The sequence below is a fragment of the Mesoplodon mirus genome, assembly GCF_964341445.2.
Source record: "Mesoplodon mirus genome assembly, chromosome: 5".
NCBI classification, from domain to species: domain Eukaryota; kingdom Metazoa; phylum Chordata; class Mammalia; order Artiodactyla; family Ziphiidae; genus Mesoplodon; species Mesoplodon mirus.
This window is the reverse complement of record NC_138980.1, coordinates 155,146,633-155,169,497: the sequence shown is the minus strand read 5'-3', so window position 1 is coordinate 155,169,497 and position 22,865 is coordinate 155,146,633. Positions and strand designations below refer to the sequence as shown.

General features: G+C 38.1%; 1 protein-coding gene across 1 annotated transcript in view; it reads left to right on the top strand.

Annotated features, from left to right (window-relative positions):
• The window catches only part of SPEF2 (sperm flagellar 2), a gene marked incomplete at its 5' end in the record, with an annotated part of 163,657 nt that overhangs the window by 38,801 nt on the left and 101,991 nt on the right, over nt 1-22,865 (top strand). The window contains 3 exons of the mRNA XM_082623316.1: nt 2,317-2,504; nt 3,391-3,559; nt 20,838-21,057. Coding sequence (XP_082479442.1) covers nt 2,317-2,504; nt 3,391-3,559; nt 20,838-21,057 — 577 coding nt within the window. The remainder of the gene's footprint in view (nt 1-2,316; nt 2,505-3,390; nt 3,560-20,837; nt 21,058-22,865) is intronic.

The window sequence follows — 22,865 nt, the reverse complement described above, 5'->3', positions numbered from 1 at the left end:
AAGCCCCTGAAAAAAATTTACGCAATAACCTTTTCCCAAAATTGAGGTATCTGCTTGCCGGGCACCCCTCCCTCTGAGATGGCCTGATTTCACAGTTTGAATGCATCACGTCCTCCAGCAGGAGTGGTTCCTAAATACTTAGGCTGGTTCCTAAGTAAGCAGGGAGGAGGAGAGGGAGAAAGGGAAAGAGAACTTCATGTTTTTCACCATCAGGAGTTTTTGTTTGTTTTGTTTGGTTTTTAGGTTAAATCTGCTGATCTCTTTTTTGAAGGCAAATGGGCATATATTCTATATTAATTAAAACAGTTGCTGATTTCAAAGTTCAGTGCCACCTACTATTATTCACAGTAATTCATTGCAATGGCATTCAACACTTGTGAGCCTTCACTCTGAGTCCAGCATTGAGCTACGTTCATTACATGCCTTATAATTCTCACAGCACCATTTGGCAGTGGACACTGTTCTTGTGTACATTTCATCTGTCAGGAAGATGAAACTTAGAAAGCTCAAAGTTGCACAGCTTGGTGGTGTGGCCCTAGCACAGCGGTTCTCAGCATCTAAGGTCCAGGCTCATCACCGCTGAGAGTTACTAGCTCCTACGGACTTCTTTTTCCTTTTTCTTCTTTCTTTATTTAGGGCTAAAAGCCACTTTGCTGTAATGGGACTGGAAATTGTGGTGGGTTTAGCACAGGGGATGGGGAGAGGGTAGAAATAGCTGACTCCATGGCTAAAAAGAAGGAAGAAAGGCCTGGAAGGAGAGAGGGAGCAGGGACGGAGGGAGAGAACACTGGGAGAAAGCTGCTCCATTCCTGCAGCGGGTGTTCCTGGGCTCCCGTCAAGGTTCTGGTTCTGTGGCATCTTAAATATTTCCACATGCTTTCCAGGCACTCAGTAGTAAACCAACCTCACAACCCATTTCACTGGCTCGCTCTGTAAATTGTCATCTGGCTGCTCCTACTCTCTCAGATTCCTCTTCCCTCTGAAGTCTTCACACTTCATGAAGCATGCCATAAGGCTCTATACTTAAACTGGATGCTTTCTCCATGAAAGCAGGGCCTACAAAACAATACAACAATAACAAATTCTGGTGTCATTCCTGAACATGCCAAATGTACAGAATTGACCTCAGAGGTCACCCAGACCAACTTCTTTCCCAACAAAACTAAAGCAAACTAACAAAATCAAACAACAATAACAAACCAAATGAAGCTTCCATTTGGTTCAGTGGACAGTAGCAGCCCATTGTCACGCATTTAGTTACTTGTGAATAGTATCATGACAACAGGTATTCGCTCTGACAGTTAATTTCTCTTCATGCCGAGTCTTTTTACCACCCCCGCTTCACAGAGAGGAAGTGGAGACAAGGGGAGGCTCTGATTTGGCCAAGGTCCCACAGCTAGTACTTGACACCTGTACAAACTAATGCTTGAATTCAAACACAGCTCCTGCAGACCCATGTTTACCACCATCGTACACTTGTTGGGTTAAGTTTCAGGAGGCAGCTCTTGTTTCTGGAGCACGTTAGCACAGGATAGAATTTCTCAAGGAGTTGGTGTAACTGTTTGAAAAGCAACATTTGATCATGCCAAGTTTGACCTTTGTACTTAGTATGAAGAGTGGGTTCCCTAAACAAAACAATAGTGCAAAGCAAACAGAGGGTAATGCCAAACTAGTCAAGTATTTTGTTACTTTCTGCAGAAATACATGTCTCTATGAATGAATTTTATCTATTTATTTAGGTTGTAACAGCAGAAGGTTTTGTTGTCTAAACACATTTAACATTTGTTGGCAAATGTGTTATATTCTCAAGCCAGTATAATCAGGGAAGTTCCAAAATATTTTCTAAGTATAAATCATTATCCTAGAAGTCTCCCACTAAAAGACATAGGGCATTGGCCAGAGCAGATGTGTCAGGTTAAGGCTCCTGAGATGGGTACAAAGGAGCCAGCTATGCTTGGGAGCCAGCTATGCTTGCCTGTTTCTCTGTGATCCCCCACTGTATTTGCAGTCCATGAACTCAGGACTTCTTTTTAAACACTTCAGATCCAATTTATCATTAATCCACATAGCACACTTTTCTCTGTACTGGGTTTTGCTGATTACATAAGCTAAGGGTGGGATATTTCCCATATTGTCTTTGCCATCACACTCAGTACTTAACGTATTAAGGAGAAAGTGCTCTCTCATTTTTTTCTGATATAAAAGGAAGTTTCATTCTATTTAGAGATTTTTTTTTAGCTATTGAAATGATGACATTATTTCTACTTGAATTATTGCCCAATTACAGTGACTTAAAAATATGTCTTTGCTTCTTAGGCTTTGGCCAGACAAGCCAAGATTGATTATGAAGAACAAGCCCTCAGAGTTAAGGAAATTCATGAGCAGATTGCCGTGGAAAGGGTTCAAGCTCGTTACAGAAAGCATTATTCAATATGTGCAGAAATTTTGGATCAAATCCTTGATTTGTCCACTAAAGTGGCGGACTATCGAATGTTGACAAATAAGTAAGTGTTGTTTTTTATTACAATAGTTAATACAATAGAGACACCACAGCAAACGAGAAAAGGGTAAGACTGTGATGTAGGCACTAAGCTGATAAGTAAAGAGAGATAACAATGTTTTGTGAAATGAAGACTAAGACGTGGGGTCCAGGATACCTTGATTACAGACTTAATTCACCCAATGACTAGCCTGATTTAAGGTGTTTTTTTTTTTTTTTTTTTTTGCGGTACGCGGGCCTCTCACTGTTGTGGCCTCTCCCGTTGTGGAGCACAGGCTCCAGACGTGCAGGCTCAGCAGCCATGGCTCACGGGCCTAGCCACTCCGTGGCATGTGGGATCTTCCTGGACCGGGGCACGAACCCACGTCCCCTGCATCAGCAGGCAGACTCTCAACCACTGCACCACCAGGGAAGCCCCTAAGGTGTATTTATGTCTTTTTTGTTGTTGTTGTTGTGGCCTCTCCCGTTGTGGAGCACAGGCTCCAGACGTGCAGGCTCAGCGGCCAAGGCTCATGGGCCCAGCCGCTCCACGGCATGTGGGATCTTCCCAGACCGGGGCACGAACCCATGTCCCCTGCATCAGCAGGCAGACTCTCAACCACTGCACCACCAGGGAAGCCCAGTCGTCAGTATTTTTAGATATATTGTGCTTTCAGAGCACAGTCAAAGAAAATTTGAAGAACCAGTGGCTTTAGGTAACATTTATTCATTCAAACCTACTAAGCTTCAGCCATTTTACTGGCTATTAGAAATGTCATAGTAAGAGGAACCTCTGGCCTCAAAGAGCAGATCCTGGTGAATGAACATGGTAATAGAAAGACTAAGATTTAAGATGTGTATTTAACTAACCATTGATTCCTCTCAACCTTTTTTTTTCTTTTTTGATGTAGCCTGATTCCATATAAGTTGATGCATGATTGGAAGGAACTGTTTTTTAATGGAAAGCCCATATATGAGCAAATGTCTCTTAAGCATCTGCCAGCTAAGCTCTCTGCAGAACAGCTTATAGAACTGGAGAAAAGGGACTTGCTAGATAACAATGATTATGAAGAATATAAGGTACCTACTGATGTGTAATAATTAAAGAGAATGCAACATAATAAATAGTGTTGCTTTAGCATTAATTTTGTGATATTATTTCTTTTCATCTCTACTAACAAAACTGGGCATTTTATGTTTGCATTTTCCCTTGGTTTAATTTGTATTTATAGTACTAACTTTTAAATACCTAACCTATTCATAATCTATTATCTGTTACTTCCAGTAATACTAGAGGGTGGTCTGAAAAAAATTACACATAATACAATAGGTAGATTTCAGAATTTTAAAGTTTTTAATTATTCATTAGCAATTTTCTGTGTGTGAGCTGTCTACCTTTGCTTCAAAACCCCTGGTTAAATGTATGTTTCTCAAATTTATCTAAATAGCATATTGTTTTTGGAGGAAAATGGAAGAAGAGGAGGTCTGAGTTTTCCAAGTAGCATAGATGCAATCAAAATTTTATTCAATGAGATTTTTAAAGGTATGGGGTGCCAACTATGCTTCTTAGAAGAGCTGCTGAAAAACCTTTGGAGTAAACAAGCCAAGGTTCCATTATTGGCACTGCCAACTGCTAACTGTGAGACCTTAGGTGGCCAGTCCCTTAAGTGCTAAGAGTCTCGGTTTCCCGATATATGAAATGGGGATAATAATATGATTACCTTATTTTGTTGTTGTGAAACTTATTTAAGGTAATATGTGTTAAACACTTAACCAAGTGCACTGAGTGTTGGATGCAAATAATATGTACCAGTTTCTTACCTCACCACCCTGCCCTCCCTACCCCACTTCATTTCACTTTTAGTGGGAAAGATGTGAAATGAATGGCTATGGGATAGAAGTTCTGCGTAGATCATCAGCATTGGGGTGAAGAATGAGGCTTTTAATTATTAGAGATATTATTGAATGAGTTTCAGAAGAGTAGTAAATTCAACATGAAAAAAAGAAAACATTGGACTTCCCAGGTGGTGCAGTGGTTAAGAATCTGCCTGCCAATGCAGGGGACATGGGTTTGAGCCCTGGTCTGGGAAGATCCCACATGCCAAGAAGCAACCAAGCCCATGTACCACAACTACTGAGCCTGTGCTCTAGAGTCCATGCTCCGCAACGAGAAGCCACCGCAATGAGAAGCCCACACGCCGCAATGAAGAGTAGCCCCCACTCACCGCAACTAGAGAAAACCCACGTGCAGCAACGAAGACCCAATGCAGCCAAAAATAAATAAATAATTTTTAAAAAAAGAAAAGAAAAGATGATTCAACCCAATCATCTGCTGGTATTTAGCAAATACTCAATGTCTGTTGAAAGGATTCACGAATAAAATGAATGAATGACAATGAACAAGGCAAAGTGTAAAATAGCACTAATATGTAACAATTGAAGAAGACAAGCTTATTTTAAAAAGAAGGAAAGAAAATGAGATTATGAGAAACTAAACATACACCATATTTTAATTGGATGAATCTATATTTGGATCACTAAAATAATTATTATTTATTAAGGATTGGCCAGAACCTTACGGGATATATGTGCATATTTATTTTGCATGGTTGTAGAATATTCTAGATCTAGTATGTCAACCTAAAGTTCAATGCTACATAATAAAATGCTTTGACAGTGTCAAATTATGTGAAGGTATTTCTTTCCATTGTAAATTCAAGTCATTTTACTTGACAGATTTTGCTGATTCATGAAATATTTATTTCTGAGTTATTTCTTAACCAGCTCTATCTTGTTGCTTTCATAAATCAGGAGACCTGGTAGTCTGCAGCTTAGCAAAGATTTGTCTTTTTAACTATTTTCTTGTTTGGGAAATTGTTACCACAGGAACATGCTTGTCTCACCCACATCCTGAAGCAGCCTGTACGTTTCTTTTGCAAGAAATTATAAACATTTTTTAGGAGTACGTGGATGTCTGGTAATGCAGTTTATTTTGTTTATGGCCTTTGCTGTTGTCCTAGAAGTGAATACTACCTTAGGATTTCTGATATGTGTTTATATGTTGTGTTCATTTTGACTACATGATGGAAAATATACCACATACAGGTGTTAGCATCTACTGTAAACTATCCTATTAGCATTCCCTATTATTAGAGCTTTTGTCTCCTCAGATACTTGTTAAATGTTTTGCATTTAAGTAAAAAAATTAATGTTTCAACTTGGAAAATACATTATCTGGCTAAAATAGTCTTTCACAACAGGCAGAGGATCAACACATCTGGCTTAATAAACGTGGAACAATTTTAGCAAAGTGCTAACTTTGCTCAGGATTTTTAATACGTCAATCAAACACGTACCTTAGAAATTGATCTTCAAAAAGTTTACATTCTTAGCATATTTTATTAATGCCTATACCCACCATCAGTGTAGAACAGATGCTTCCTGGTTTTGAGATCATACTTTTAAAGTTCCGTTAGAGTAAGCTATCATGTTTAAAAATTTTAAATATCACACCTAGAAACTGGCATAAAAACACAATTTTGCTCATGTCCATGTCATATATAGCTGCCAATAATTTGACATTATTTCCTAATCATCATACTCTATAGACTGGCTACATGTGAGAGAGCTGTAGCCCAGGAATGGTGTGGCCAAAAATATCATTTATCCCTCCTAAGAAGGAGGCAGAAGCAGCATCATGGAGCAGCCAAACGCTACTGGCATTCCCAGCCAACTGCCATAGGATAACAAGGAGTTGTTTAATAGAGAGTGGGGAGGAGTCCCGAAATGCTATGGACCACCAGCAGCAGGCTAAGCCAGGAGCCCAGCTGCTCAAGTTCAGCTAACAGCATACCCCCCACATAGCAGCCACTGGTTCTCAGTTATGCAGTGGACTCCTCCTGGTAAACCCCAGACTCCCCCAAATACAAATCCTTTCCATGATTCTTCCTGGCAAATGACTCACAATTCCATAGCATTTTATTTTAACATAAGTTGCTTATTAACAGTTATCTACTGAATGAATTTGAGTTACTAAAATGGGGTGTTCATAAACTAAAATTAGCTCATGGCCACGGTTTCCTGCTGATGCAGATCTTTCTAAGAAGTCCATGCCACGAAGCACTTGGCAATTTTCAGGTCGCTACTGCGCATGCTTACGAACAAGTTGTAGTTGGAATTCCTACAATTTGTAGGAAGGATGTTTTGTGTCTGGCACATCATCCGTGTTGTCTGAAGCTGGTCATAGTTTTTAACTGCTGTTATTTTTGTTTTTAATGAAAATTACTACTGAAGTTAATGATCTCTTAATTTGCTGTTGTTGTTGGGCTAACCCTATAGCATGTGTTGAAATGCACGTTTTTATCAGTCACACTTTTGGCTTATGATTTTCCCTTAACTAGACTTTAAGGTGTAATTGTATATGTTATGGTTTAACATTCATACTCTTGTCACTACAGCAGATGTATACCTACCCTCCCCAAATTTACTTATAGAATGACATTTATTATCATGAGTTCTTTTTTCCACTCGAGAATAGGAATGTGGGACTACATGCACCATTGGGTAGTTTGTCTTCCTATGTAAGTCTCATCTGACTTGTTTGACCTAAAGGCACTATCCAGGTATTATCTTCTTCTTACTCTCCAATCCCAGCCTTTGACATTAATCCAGTGGCTTTTTAGGTTTGACATCTGACAGTGGACTCTTCAGCCTAGCTCTTGCCTTGCTCCCTGGCTTCCCAATGAATGACCCAAATTTTCATGGTTTAGTATTTAATCAGTTCCCTGTGGGCAGCATATCAGTTTGAAGCCTGTATCACTCAAGTGATGTCACTGGATAACTGACCCAAGCACAGTGAGAGATTTTAGTAGATGAGTCTTAAGGTCATGTGAATAGATCATCTTATTTCTTTTGTGGCTGTTATCGTTGTTGTTTTTGTTGTGTGTGTGTGTTTAAAGATACCCACTGTATTAGCTCAAGCTGCCATAAGAAAATACTGTAGACTGGGTGGCTTCAACAATAGGAATTTATTTCTCACAGTTCTAGGAAATCCAAGGTCAAAGTCCCAGCTGATTTGGTTCCCCAGTGAGGACTCTCTTCCTGAATTGCAAACGGCCACCTTCTTGTCATGTCCTCACATAGAGGAGAAAGAAAGAGAACTTTGATCTCTCTTCTTCTTCCTAAAAGGACACTAATCCTGTCATGGGGCCTCCACCTTCCTAACCTCATCTAAACCTAACTACCTCCCAAAGGCCCCACCTCCAAATACCATCACAGTGTGGGTTAGGGCCTCAATAAATGAATTTTGGAGAGACACAATTCAGTCTATGACATATGTGCTTATTCAGGACACAAAAAAGTCACAAAGTGCAAACTTACTAGTCAAGCAAGGAACCCCTAATTTCAAATGAAATTTTTTTTTCATGGCCTCTTTTGTGCCCTGCTAAGAAGTCTTAATGACTTACCTTTTGACTGTGAATTTATGATGGTTATATCTTCTATTTTCAGATATGCAGGAATATATGTGACTGTTAAGTAGGTGGAGTAAGCACTTGCTTACATGAAGGGAGTTGAGATTTTCCGTCAGGCCATTCTGCTTTAAAACTCCTGCCTGCCATTGTACCTGATGGCCCACATTATCATGTGGGCTAAAGACATGGATGGAGACATCAGAGGCATCTGCTAAAATACAAACATTTTCCAAGATAGGTAACAAAATCATTATCAGCCTCCAAAATAGGAGCTAAGAAAGAAGTTTGGTATTAAAAGGAATGTTCCCAGGTTTGTCCTATGCATTCATTGCCGTAATTTTCCTCTCCCTTTGCTCATACTTTTGACTCAGGCTCTCACTAAGTTTCTCCTCTAATGGTAAGGCTTTCTCAGGTTAGACCTCATTGTGTGTCTGTGTCTTGGTGGAATCACCATTATGCCCTACAATACTGATTAATGGTTATCAAGCATAGTGATACTAACTCACAAAACAAAATGTCACTGTATTAGTCTTCAAAGGGAGCTATAGTTGCCCTAGGCCCAAGGGTGTCTTCTAACTGTTGTGGGCCAAGGACTTCAGATGGCTGGAGTAGGCTTGGCAGAGGTCTGGGGCTGTGTCTTGTGTAATAGAAGGGAAGCCTGGGTCATGGGAAGGGTATTTGGCTTCAGATTACTAGAATTGAAGACAAGCTGAGTTCATTAGAAAACGATGGTAGGAATAGTTGAATTAAGTTGTTGGGTTCAAGGCGTTAGACCAGAATTGAGAAACGGTTTGCAGAGTTAAAGAACTGGCACCCAGATAGAAGTGGAATGGAAAGAGGAGTGAGAAGGCCATAGCCAACCAGAAGATCCCCGGGTGACTGATGTGAATGAGACTAGAGTAAACGTTCACCACTCATTTTTGTTTGCTCTAGATCACATAGAATAGGAAGAATCTAATTCTCTCCCAGGCTCCCTCTCATCTGGGACCAGGCAAATCAGAGAGTGGTCAAGTCTTCCCTGGGTTTCCTGCCACAAGGTCCATCCTTTACCTACTTGGACAACTGTGGAAGCCAGCTTCTATGCCTCAAGTCCAACTTCTCTTCAATCAATTGCTCAGACTTCTCATCTAGTATTTTAGAGCTAGCTCTGGGGATCTGAACACTAAAGCTATGCCTTGGCAGATAAATATGGCAACAATACATTGGGGTTGGGAACCACAAGAAACTTGAATGGATCCAAGAAAGTCTTTGAATTTTGGTGTTGGGCAGATGTGTTGGGCTGAGAACCAGAGAAACTCCCATCCAGAAGACCCTACCACTCCTGTCCAGTATCCAGAATCTGTCAGCCATACTCTTTAGTACGTTGGCCCTAGAGTAGTCTTTCATATATTGGTCAATGCCATTTCCAAGCTGTTTTGGGGTGCTCAACACCTCTTTGAGGTGTCAACCTTAGCAGTAAAACAAAGAAAATACGGAGGGTGACAGTGGTCATTATTATGAGAGAGGGTATTCTGTGTGGAAAACTGTGAATTTTGCAGTGACAAGATAGTTAGACCAAGTTATAGTGTCTCCATGCTTTGTGACATTTAAGAAATTTTAACCAAGCCTATCTGACTGTCCTTGGCTGGGCAGTGGCAACAGACAGGTGAATTTGGATGTAGAAGTCTCTGGAAAAGTTCTTTCTGTGTCCACAAGACTATAGAAATTAGTAAAAAAGTGATCTTGAGGAAGACTACCATCTCCCTGATGATGAACAGAGTGTAGTTTGAGCATCTAAGGAATGAGATTACTGTTTTCGTAAGGATGGCCACTACCACCAGAATTGTTTATGGCACAAGGGGAGATGTGATATAAATTCCAGTGTGATGCTGTCCCAAGGGCACTAGGGCATCAGGAGAAATTCAATAGCCTTAGTCTTAATTTGTTTTAGACCCAGGCAATTCTGCTTTGAAAAGCACTGGGCTAGTTGCACAGCTTCTGCAGCTCCCAGTGTGCCACGGTCAATGCCTTGGAGGACCATGTGGCTTTCCAAGAAAAAGAATGGAACCAGGAGTAGGAGCCTGTCATCTGGGGGCAAGTAAGCTACTCTTCCACGTGATCTTAGTGGGTCGCTTTGTGTGTGTCGAATCAGAGTGCTAAGCAGAAGCCCTTGCCCACTGTTTGCATCTGATTTGTCCTTGAATTTTAGCAGCACTGAAATGTAAGTTTTCAGGACAGAGGATCTCTCAGAGTGGCTTAACCTCAGTTATCCCTGGTAATCAAACCTGTAAGACAAAGTATCAGCCCAGTGATTCTAGCTGCCTGACTTACAAGTAATCAGTAGCTCAGAGTTTGGGGAAAAGAAGCCTGCCATTGCTCACAACTGCTGAGCTTTCTGAACTTCTGAACTTGTTAGAAGCTAGAGTTATTGGATTGCATAGAGAGGTGCCAGGCTCTCTCAAGTGTGGGCCTGTAGGCTTTGACAGTGATCTTTGTCACATTCTAACTAACTGACCATGGCCAATTTGAATTTCTCTCCAAAAATAACCACAAGGTAGATGGAGTCTGTTGTCCTGGGTCTTCTTTTGTGACAGACTAGAATTAAATATGTCTGTTTCCATAGTATTAGATCAGGGCAGACTGGGGAAGTCTACTGCTGGGACAGAAGTGAGCAAGCTGCTGAATGAGAGCCATTATTGGACTAGGACCGTTCTTCAGATTTCCTGATGAGCCAGAATTAACCATGGGATCAACCTATAGAAAGGCATTGGCTACTCACAATGCTGCTTCTAGCCCAAACAGTCTTCAGCTGAGCATAGCAGGTGAAGTAGTGATAACATCTGCCTTTCCCTCATTACCATGGGCGACGCTTGCACTTCCTGGACATAGATAATATGTGGTCCATACTCAGCACTCTAGTGCAGAGGCATGTCTCCTCTCTGCAGATGCATCTACCATGCCAATGTCAGTGAGAACTGTACATCACCATGCCCCTGCCTTCTCTGGAAGCTGAAGGCCAAATTGTCTGGCAGGAAGGTGTGGCCAGGCAGCTGACCATATTCTGACCTGACTGGAGGTCAGGTGACTTGGAAAGACTGCCAAACTCACTCAGCAGGGTCAGCTCATCTTTTCAAGTTGTCCTGAGGGCTTCTTGGAAATGGGTCCCGATCGAGAGCCCGTTCCATGACAATTCTTGGATAAGAGGTCAGGATTGAGTTGCACATCAGCTAACTCCCCGTCCTCCCTTCCTCCTTGTCAGAGGCAGGAGAGGGCAGCATCCATCTTTCCATCAATCTTGCCAATCTTTGATAGGAACCTGCCTGTCAAACAGGTCCCACGCAGTGGTCAAGAAGCCCTCTAGGGCTGCCAGGTTACATGAGCTGAACTCCCCATCAGGCAAGATATCCAACCATCCTTTCTTCTTCTCCTGAGAACCATGGATAATTGTGATGAATTTTAACAGCTGAATTACAAATTTAAGCAGTTCCTCCAGATTCTCTCAGGGTTTTTGGGTGGTTGAAGGACAAAGAGCCTAGGAAGAGAAGGCAAAGAACAGAGGCTCCAAAAGCTACAAAGTTTTACCTCAGTACTTCCCTGTGAAGTTTGGTTTTTTCCTGAGTGCCAAATTCCCCAAGCACAGGAACTGGAATATAGCCACTAGACTTTCCATATTGCCATAATAATAGATGTGCTTCTATATCTGATTCCTTCTGGTAAGAGACAGGACAGACCCCAACAGAATGTCAACCATGAGAGCTAGTGCCAAGGGTTGGGTTGTTAGAGCTGGAATAAAAGTGGTCAAGATAATTTACCTGAAGTAGCCATAAACGGTAAGAGGCAGAGGTGGGATCAAGCCAAGTCCTTTGAGCAAGTCAATGATCAAAGCTGAGACTGGGTAAGAAACAGACTAGAAAGTGGAAACGAAGCCAGCAGGTTGGAAGGTAGGCAGTACTGGAACAGGCCAGGACTCAGATGAAAAGCTTGGAAGTTAAGTAAGGAGGCCCTGGGTAATTGCCACAAACAGAGCTGAAATTTTCGCAGCTTATTTTTATTATCTGCCAGTCATGTGGTACACCTTTGGGCCAATGTAGTTTAGGAGACCCAAGACAAATATCCAGTTAGGAATATGAAAGTAACCAGGTCGTAACAGCTTGCCATAGAGCAGACCTTACCTATCCATTCACCAAGCCTGCTTCTTACCCCCTCTGGACCCTGTTAAAATCTCTGGCAGAACTTCTTACAAGTCCCAATTTATAAATTATTTATAGTTTAGTACATTTTAACTGATATGCTTTCTGCTGCCATAAAAAAGGATGGCTTGATTTAATAGAGAAGCTCTTTCAAAATCATACTACAAGCTGTTACTTCTAGAAATGCTTCCAGGGTTAGCTAATTTCATACATAGTGTGTGGATTCTTGCTAACTTATATCTGTGAAGATGACACTTTCTGATCTTGTTCTTAGATTTTAGGTTGGGTTATGCCTATCTTATTTGGAGAACTAAGTCATCTTTGTATTTAATCAAAATTAATAAAATGCAATATCCATGCATTTACTCATTTATTCTGTTCACATATGTTGAGCCTATACGGCTAATTGATTCATTCATTCATTCAGTCAGTCAATGTATATTGAACACCTATTATGTTCCAGCACTGTTCTTGGAACTAGGGATATAAAGTTGATTAAGATAGAGATCCTTCCCTCTTGGTGTTCACAATTTAGTGGGGATGAGAGAAAAACCATTCCAGAGCATGATATTAAGTATGGATAAACACGGAGGTTATGGGGGGCCCATTAGAAGGGATGAGTTTCAACTGAATTGTGAAATATGAGTAGATGTCAGTTGGTTTAAAGGTATTAACTCAAAACTGACCTAATCCTATGAACTGTGAGCTTATACTTGTACTCTCTCCCTATCTTTGTATTTTCTCCATGATTTCATTTAATTTCAAGCATGTAGACAAAACTAAGTTCAGGAAGTATTTTGGGTGTCCTAACTAAGAGTCACCTGCCTCATCAGAATTTTTCAGTAACTGCTAAAGATATCACCTTGAGTATGTCCCAAAAACTTTAAAGAGAAATATGTAGATTTTCCAGTGAATTTAAATATTATAAGTGGACAATTGGGCAAATGTACCTGGTTAAGACATCATTTCCTGCCCAAGGCATTTGGTCTTGAGTTAACAAATCCCCTCATCTCCCACTCAAGAAAACTTTTCCTTTGGATACAATTTAGCTATTAGTTGGTCTGTTTTCCAACAGGCCTGAAATTTTTATTTCATTTTGAGTAATAAAAATAATTGGTAATAGTTTTTTAAAGATTTACATTATGAAAAACTTTTAAAAACAGGAATTGTACAAAGAACTATTTTCTAAGATACTATAAAATAAGCAAGCTAAACTAAGATCTAAATCACACAAAATGAGATCTAAAAATATGAGCTGGATCTTTAATTATTACCAATTATTTTAAAATGTATTTGATAAGTAAATATCTACTCTGTACCTCTCTGGTTTGAGTCATCGTTAGTATAAAGTTAAATATTTACTCTTCCTTTTTGCAAATATCTAAGAGATGAATCCAAGGTGGTACTTAAAGACATGAAATCAGAACTGAAGATTCCTGATGTCTTGTCGAATAAAAGATCCTTTATTTTTTATTTTTCAAACAATGGATTGAGACTAGATTATGAAATTAACTTATGGATCACTACCGTTATTTATTTAAAAAAAATGAAAACACAACAAAATAAGAGAAATACAATGCGATGCAATATAATAGAAAATAAAGCACATTACCAGGTAGTAAGGATGAGCATTTCATAAAACTTTTTCTTTTCTGTTCTATATATACCTGTATACAAATACTAGGTAACAATGCAAAAATGTATTTTTTATGGAAGGACCTGGTTAAAAAAAAATGTCTTAGAAGATGCAGTACAAGTGGAAATTATGCAACAAGAGAAGCTGGGCAGGTTGAGGTACCCTCACAGGGGTTCAGACCAATAAATAATGGAGACGTTGGGTGAAGTGGTTGACCCAGAAACCTCGAATGGCTAGAGAGAAGTCCATCATGATGAATATAAGTAAAATGTCCCCTGGAACTTGAGGATTGGCGATAGCTACAACAACCCCTGAGGCTGCTACTACAAGCCTTAGTTGTATTTCAGGTATCACGAAGGGTCATCTCTTCCTCACTGCCTGAAGAGTGCTGTGCCAAGAGAAAGCCAGCCATGGGAAATGCAGAATTAAGGTAGCTCCAATGTCTTGGTAAGCTGTACTCTAAAAGGGGCATAGCCTTGATTTGTGGAGTTGCTACCTGTGTTGTTTCTTGAAGTCGGTTTATCAGAAGCTTTCACCCTAAGTACTTTGGCCATTGCGTCAGTATAATCTGTCTGTTGTTGGGTTTTTTCATCTATAAGTAAGAAGATTACATTTCAGGAAAGCTCAAGGAAACTAGCAAGTGTCAAAAACAGTGTGTTTTATCCCCTAGGAGGTTCTTTCTCTGTCTTAGGAGAAAAGGCATTTGTCCTGTTTTTCCAAATGCATCAGTAATTGAATTGTGAAACACTTGGAGCCTACCAAACTGGGAATATCTGGGGTACTTCAGGCCATGCAGATGTTGATAAATTCTAGCAATCTATGTGGACAAACACTGGATCACGTGTACTTTCAAATTTGTACCACCACTCTCCAAAAGCCACATTTGAATATCACTGCTAAATATCACTGGCATAGCCCAATGTTTTTTATTGAATGTTGTGCTAGGGACACTCAGACTTTATGGACTAGTGAATATCTCCCAAGACCCAGATTCTGTTTATGTAAGTTGGGCAAAGTGAACCACATCTTCCCCTCTTTAAAGGGTAGATCAGAAAGCTGTATTTCCAATTTGAATCTTTAGAAGTGGCAAGAAATAAGAATGAGATGCATTTGCTTTGGTCCAGGGATAATCATGTGCAGGGAAATAATCAGAATCTGTTGCAAAAACCACGCAGCTCCACCAGCATCATTATCCAACCACTTGGGCAATGTTACAGGCAAGGAGGAATCTAGTGGACTGAACACATGGACAATCTTAGGCTTGCCCTTGAAGTGTGCACTTCAGCCCACATTCAAGCACATTGGTTCCGAGCTGATGCTGTCTGTAAATACTCATGATGCTTTTAGCCATGATTACTAACAAGAGGGCCAAGGGTACTGACACATTAGGTCACAGGAAACAAAAAGGATTTGACAGGGTGGAAGTAACCAGAGTGGGGAGTCTGGGTAACCATACAGTACCTACAACAGAATACAGGGAAGCATGTGAGTGTATTGGATCCAGCTTGGAAAACAGTGTTAGGTCCATGTAGTCTGTGAAGATGGGAAGAATAGGTGGATACCATGGTCTCAAGGATTCAGGATTCGGTTTCCAGAAAATTCAATGTTGGTAAATTAATAAAAAAGAGTACTGGTGAACAGGTTGTGACCAAAGGCAGAAGCTGTTTACTCTCTGTTGTATTTCATGATTTCTGTGTGTAGGTAGGCAAGAATTCACAAAGACAGGTGGACTCTAGGTGATGGTCGATCTTATACCTCCTCAAAAATGCATAGATGATATTTATGCAGGTATAATAAAAATATTAATATTAAAATAAAGAGATAATAGTTATTTGTTATATGTGCATGACAGTTTATAGTAATCAAGGGCTGGTATCATGGAACACATCTACACAGAAAAAGTGTCTAAGTAAACCAATAGTTTGTACCAGGTGATACTTACTATCAGCTGATACAACACCTGGTGTTGCCCACTCTGGGCATTGAAGTCTTGAAACTAATAGTCAGATGTCAGTTTATAATAATACCTGAAGGAATAAGAATTATATACTTTATTTTATAATTTTATGTAATTTTATCATATAATTAATGTAATTATATATAACAAACATATAAAATAAGGATCTGGTAAAAATTTCTGGTTCCTGTTCACTAATGAACTAGTAAAATCTCTTTAGCTCATTGTCGTTAAACTAGTCATTTTTATTCTGGTCTAATTTCCTTCTTTTTTCAGTTCTCCTGACCTCCTTTTCCCTCCTCATGTTCTTGTTCCAACCTGACATGTTTCCCTTTACTTATCCTTTATCTTTAGTCTTATTAGGAATTTCACAACTGTATCTTTAAGGTGATACTGTAAAATGTGTTCTACCAAATGCTCGATTTGTCCATCTCCACTGGTCAGGCTTCAGTCCTTTCTCAGACCTCAGCATTCAGTTCTCTTCACAGTCAACATTCTATCCCATTGTGTTTGGCCACATTCTACAACTAATCAGTGATAGAATAGGGCTTTCTTCTGACCCCTTTGTGAGGAAGCACGCCTTTCTGATTGTTGCACAAGCTGGACGTGGTTTCTCTTTGGGCAGAAATGTGACTGCTGTCACCCCTCCTTTAGAGCACTACTATGTGCCTGCAGCAGCAGCCTGAGAACTTCTAGTTAAGCATTTAAAGTCAGTGGTCACATAGGCTACTTACACAAGCCTTTCACTCAGTCTTTACAACACCCCTGTGAGATAGATATTGTTATCATACAAAGATGAGGGAATTGACAAGGGTGCAAAATGAGTAAGTAGGAGAACTATTATGGGAACCCAGGTCATCTGATTTAAGTCCTTCAGAATGAATTAAATGACTGCATAGCACAAAAATCATTAGAACATTCAAAACTTTCCACTTAAACTTGACCTTGGGCTTATAGCCTTCATAATTTTAAAATAGCACAGTTTCTCTGGTTTCCATTTTTTATTTGGTTATTTTCTGATTGTCACATTACATAGAATAGCTATCACTTGCCTAATTAGAAGTATAAATGATTCCAATGAATGAAAGCAGAAACAAGTAATCAATCATAATAATCAATAATTATGCAAATCAATTCAGTATTTACCTAATTTTGAATAATGCATGTAATTATTATGCACAGAGTTGTTAGAAAAACCAAAGGCATTAAACTAAAACAAAATAAATTTTAAAAATAAAGGGTAGTTTGTATAGAAGTGACAAATATATGTATATACTAATAAATTCTACCAATTTAAAAGAAAAACCTATTATGAATACTTCTTTGTTTATTTGTTTCAAAAAGTATTTCTTTATCTCTTGTGTTTTCATATCATAAATTCAGGCACCAAACCAGATAATACCAGTTGTAAAATAATCTAATTTTTTGTCTGCTAATGTGACATATAAATCTCACTAGGTACTAAATTCTTACACACACTTAGATCTGTTTCTAGAATTTATATTTTTGTGCACCGAATACCCCGTTTCTGCAAATCTTTCTTTTCATTACTTTGTTCTTAATAAGTGCTTTAATATCTGGTTAGGTAACACTCCCATATTACTTTTCTTTTTCAGTTTTTAAGTGAATGTTTTTATCTGTTACAATTCTTTTTCTGCTTCAACTTTAGAACCATTTTGGATATCATCCTGAAGGAAAACAAAAGTGACACTAGCACTTTTGTTTCATTTCATTAAGTCAGATTAATTTGGAGAAGAATTAAACGGCTTATAATATTGGACCTTCTTGACTTTCCCTTTATTCAAGTCATTTTTCTTATACTCCTCAGTAGAAATATGAGGCTGTTTATATATAGGCTCTCTCTTTATTTCTTGTCAATTCCAGTGATTTTTGTCAAAGTTTCTAATTGCAAGGAAAAAAGTTGACTTATGCTGAGTAAGTAGAAAACACATTCAAAATATGTTGGGTAGTTTAGTGAATCAGTAGGTAGATTCAAGAAGCAGGCTCAAGGTTAAACTTCTAAGGAAAATTATCAGAACCATCACAACAAGTTCTGATGAGAAAACTGTCACCACCACGGAGCACTAGAGGTTCAGGTTGCAGCAGCTACCTCTGCACCAGGAACTCAACTGCTACTTCTAGGAACACTGCTACTTCTTTTTTTTTCTTTTCTTTTTTTAATTTTGTTGAAGTATAGTTGATCTACAATACTGTGTAAATTTCTGCTGCACAGCAAAGTGATTCAGTTATACATGTATATATATACATTCTTTTTCATATCCTTTTCCATTATTGTTTATTACAGGATATTGAATATATTTCCCTGTGCTATACAGTAGGACCTTGTTGTTAATCCATCCTATATATAATAGTTTGCATCTGCTAATTCCAAACTCCCAATCCTTCCCTCTCCCACCTCCCCTCCCCCTTGCAACCACAAGTCTGTTCTCTATGTCTGTGAGTCTGTTTCTGTTTGGTAGATATGTTCATTTGCTACTTCTTTCTTTATCTTATTTGCATTGGCTAGAGCTTCCAGAATAATGTGACTATTAATGTAAATGATAAGCATCTTTTTCTTGCTCCTGCCTTTAATGGAAAAATGTGTTGTTCATTTTGGTTCACCATTACATATTGGTAAGATATGTAAAAATGTTAGGGAAACCGTCTTTGATTCAGAACATATTAAGAGATTTGCTTAAATTTTTTCTCATTAGAAATGCATTCTGAATTTTATCAGATGCTTCTTGGTCAAAATTATCATATATTTGTATTTTTTTATTTTAACCTATTAATGTGATATAATGATAGGTTTCCTAATATTTACCCTTCCTTGTATTCATGAAATAACTCTTATTCAGTCATGGTGAGACAACTTCAATATAGTATAGAGGTTATGAGCATATGTTCTGGAATCTGCCTGCCTGGGTCCTAATTTAGGCTCTGCCATTACTATTTACTGTGACCATGAACAAGTAACAGCCTCTGTAATTCTCAGGGTTTTCTGCTGCAAAATTGGCAAGATAATAATACTTATGTGAGAGTTGTGTGAGAATCATTTGAGATAATTCCTGAAAACAGCAATATATGGGATATATTGAGTGTGTAATAAATGTCAATTAATATAATTATTTTACCTTAATATAGACTGATTTTGTCAATATTGTATGCATGATTCTTGTGGTATATTTCCAAATGAGATTGACTTGTCATTTTCTTTTTGGATGCTGTCTTTGTCAATTATCTTCGACACTTTTTTGGTATCAGTGTTTTGTTAGTCTTGCCAAGTAAACTGGAAAGCTTTCTATCTTCTTCCATATTTCAGAAGACTTTAAATAACATTTAAACTTCTATTTAATTAAGGAATGAAAATTTTTCTGTTTTTTTCTGTTAACCATCAGTGTGGTCGCATTTGCTAGGTATAGTTCTTTGACAATGTTTTCATTTCTTTCATGGCTTTCACCTTTACAAATATTCCATTTAAATTAACTTTGATCTTTTGTACTTTCTTAAAATATCATTTTTACCATACATTAATAAATTCAAATTTATTATGGTAGAGTTGTACATAACATTTTCTTAAGGATTTTTAAGTCTCCTTAAAATCTGTTGTTAACTTCATTCCTATGTTACAAAATTGATACTTGCTATTCTTCACCTTTGCTCAGAACTGGTAGAAATTTCATTATGATTAATATGGATAAGTTCTAGAAATATATCAGTAAAAAGTATCTCAATAGTTTTGCTCTCTGTCAACTTCCATTATCATGAGTTTCCTCCTCCTTGTTTCTTTTTGGTTATTTTTAAATTGTCTTTTCCTATTTTCATGCTTAGTTCATTTTTTTTCCTTCTTTTTTCTTTTAAGCTAAGGGACTATGAATTTTTCTCTGAGTACAGTTTGATTCCCATCTCATATTTTTTAATCAATCTTTTATTTTTAATGTTTTGTTTTAATCTGTTGTTTATAGACATTTATAGTTTTAATTTATTCTTTAATCTAAGAATCACTCAAAAAGACTGTTTTTAACTTTTAAAATTGAATTAAAATTGATTTCCAGTTTTATTATACAGAGGTCAGAGAATGTGGACTGTACAATTTTTGTTTTTGTTTTTGTTTTTCTTTCCCTCTAATTGTTTGATCATTTAAGCAAGAAACTTGAAAAATTGGAAGTCGTTATTCCTGTCATGCCTCTGGGTTCTTCAGAACCATTTTTTTTTTTTTAGATTCCATATATATGTGTTAACATACGGTATTTCTTTTTCTCTTTCTGACTTACTTCACTCTGTATGACAGACTCTAGGTCTATCCACCTCACTACAAATAACTCAATTTTGTTTCTTTTTATGGCGAGTAATACGTAGAGAATGGACCTGAGGACATGGGGAGGGGGAAGGGTAATCTGAGACGAAGTGAGAGAGTAGCATTGACATATATACACTACCAAATGTAAAATAGATAGTGGGAAGCAGCCGCATAGCACAGGGAGATCAGCTCCGTGCTTTGTGACCACCTAGAGGGGTGGGATAGGGAGGGTGGGAGGGAGTCACAAGAGGGAGGGGATATGGGGATATATGTATAGGTATAGCTGATTCACTTTGTTATACAGCAGAAACTAACACAACATTGTAAAGCAATTATACTCCAATGAAGATGTTAAAAAAAAATGGAAGTCGAACATAGTAAACTGAGAGGACAACATATTGGGCATGAAAATTCTCTTTTATCTATCTTACTTTAAAATATGTAAAACTAAGCTTAGTACTTGCATAGGGTAGCCGAATAACTCTTACTGTCTTTTATCTCTCTACCGATAATATCAATTTAAGTGTCTTAATGCTCAGCTTGCATTACAATTTGTTTCAACTCAATATGCCTACTTTCATAAACTGTTAAGTATTTTAGAGGCTTTTTTTTCTTTTACTTTTATGTGGGAAGCTCATTTTTCACTGTCTAATATGAAAGTATTATTCATGTTATTACTCATTTATGTAATGTAACTATTTAAAGTATTGATTCACTTTTGTTTGCTATAATTTGTATTTACTTTCAATTTTCATGTTTCCTACATACTTAAATTCTACTTTTAAGAATATTTCTGTTTTGTTTGTTTCATTATTATTTTTACAGAACATGGTTGGAGAATGGGCGTTACCAGAAGAAATGGTTGATAATTTACCACCCTCAAACAATTGCATATTGGGCCATGTGATTCACAGACTAATTGAAAGCTCTCTTCCTTCTCAAGTTGAATCAACAGTACCTGAGTTACCTTCATGTGTTATAAAAGGATGCGTGTTGGGGAAAACATTTAGTGGAAAAACTACTGCTCTAAAGTCTCTAGAGAAAAGTAAAATTTCTTTCTTATTTATGTTTTTTTCCTTTATTGGATTCTATTTACAATGACTGTAGCTGCAAATGTCTATGTCTGTAGAAAACATACATGAGAATCTGCAAATATATTGGGAAAATCTGTCATCAAGAATTTTGTAATAGGGTGATCACATAATTTATTGTCCAATTCAGACACTTTTAGGAGTAGAGAGTCATAAATTGGGACTGTCCCAGGGAAACCCGGATATATGAGCTTGCTATATAATTATGATGCACAATATAAAGAAGAATAATGTCTTAAACTTTACTTAAACTTTCATCATAGATTTTACTTTACCAATAGATGAAGTAGGAAAGTAATAACTTGTCACAAATAGACAAGAAATCATGACTTCCCTGGTGGCACAGTGGTTAAGAATCCGCCTACCAATGCAGGGGACACAGGTTCGAGCCCTGGTCTGGGAAGGTCCCACATGCTGTGGAGCAACCAAGCCCATGTGCCACAACTACTGATCCTGCACTCTAGAGCCTGTGAGCCACAACCACTGAGCCCGCGAGCCACAACTACTGAAGTCCACGTGCCTAGAGCCCATGCTCTGCAACAAGAGAAGCAACTGCAATGAGAAGCCCAGGAACCGCAAAAAAGCGTAGCCCCTGCTCACGGCAACTAGAGAAAGCCCGCACGCAGCAACGAAGACCCAACACAGCCAAAAATAAATTAATTAATTAATTTAAAAAAAAGAAAGACAGGAAATCAACTTAAAATTATAAATGTTTTAACTCTTCACATTGATTGAATTCTTTCCCTTTAATAAACTTTTGGCTTTTTATCTAGAAGTTCTTTCAGTCAGAAGTGAAATCATAGTTTTCCATCTATTTAATTAGTTTTTCTCCACTAATACTTACCTTTTACAGTTTTTACTGGAAAACTCAAAATTTTCACTGAGGCCAGTCTGTCTTGTAACAGTCCAAGGCAGAGAATAGTAAGTCATTATTGAGATGTTAAATAGACTTCTTTAAAAGGCAGCCTAACAAAAGCTCAGTGAGATACCACTCCACACCCTCTAGTATGGGTATAATTTTTAAAAATTGGAAAAAAAGTGTTGGTGAGGATATAAAGAAGTTGGAACTCTCATACATTGCTGGTGAGAATGTAAAATGGTGTAGCCACTATGGAAAGTAGTTGGTGATTCCTCATTAAGTTAAATAAAAAATTACCATATGACCCCAGCAATTCCACCACTGGTATATAGCCAAAAGGACTGAAAAGAAGTGTTCAAAAAAAACCATATGCAGTAATGTTCATAGCAGCACTATTAATAATAGATAAAAGATGGAAACCATCCAAATGTTCATCACCTGCTGAATTGGTAACAAGATGTGATATATCCATACAATGGAATATTATTCAGCCATAAAAGGAGTGAAGTACTCTATGTGCTATGGATAGACTTTGAAAACATTATACTAAGTGAAAGAGGTCGAACACAAAAGACCACATATTGTATGATTCTATGGATAAGAAACATCTAGAATAGGCCAATCCATAGACAGAAAGCAAATTAATTGTTGGGGGCAAGCGTAGGGAGATAGAGAGTGACTGCTTAATGGATACAGGGTTTCCTTTGGGGTAATGAAAATTTTCTGGAAAAAGGTAGTGGTGATGATTGGACAACATTGTAATGACCTAAATATCACCAAATTGCATCTTTTAGAATGGTTAAAATGGTTCATTTTATGTTATGTGAATTTTACCACCATAGTAAAAAAACCAGCTTGATCCAAAAAACATTGCTGGGGAACCCTGAAGAGCGTACTCTAAGG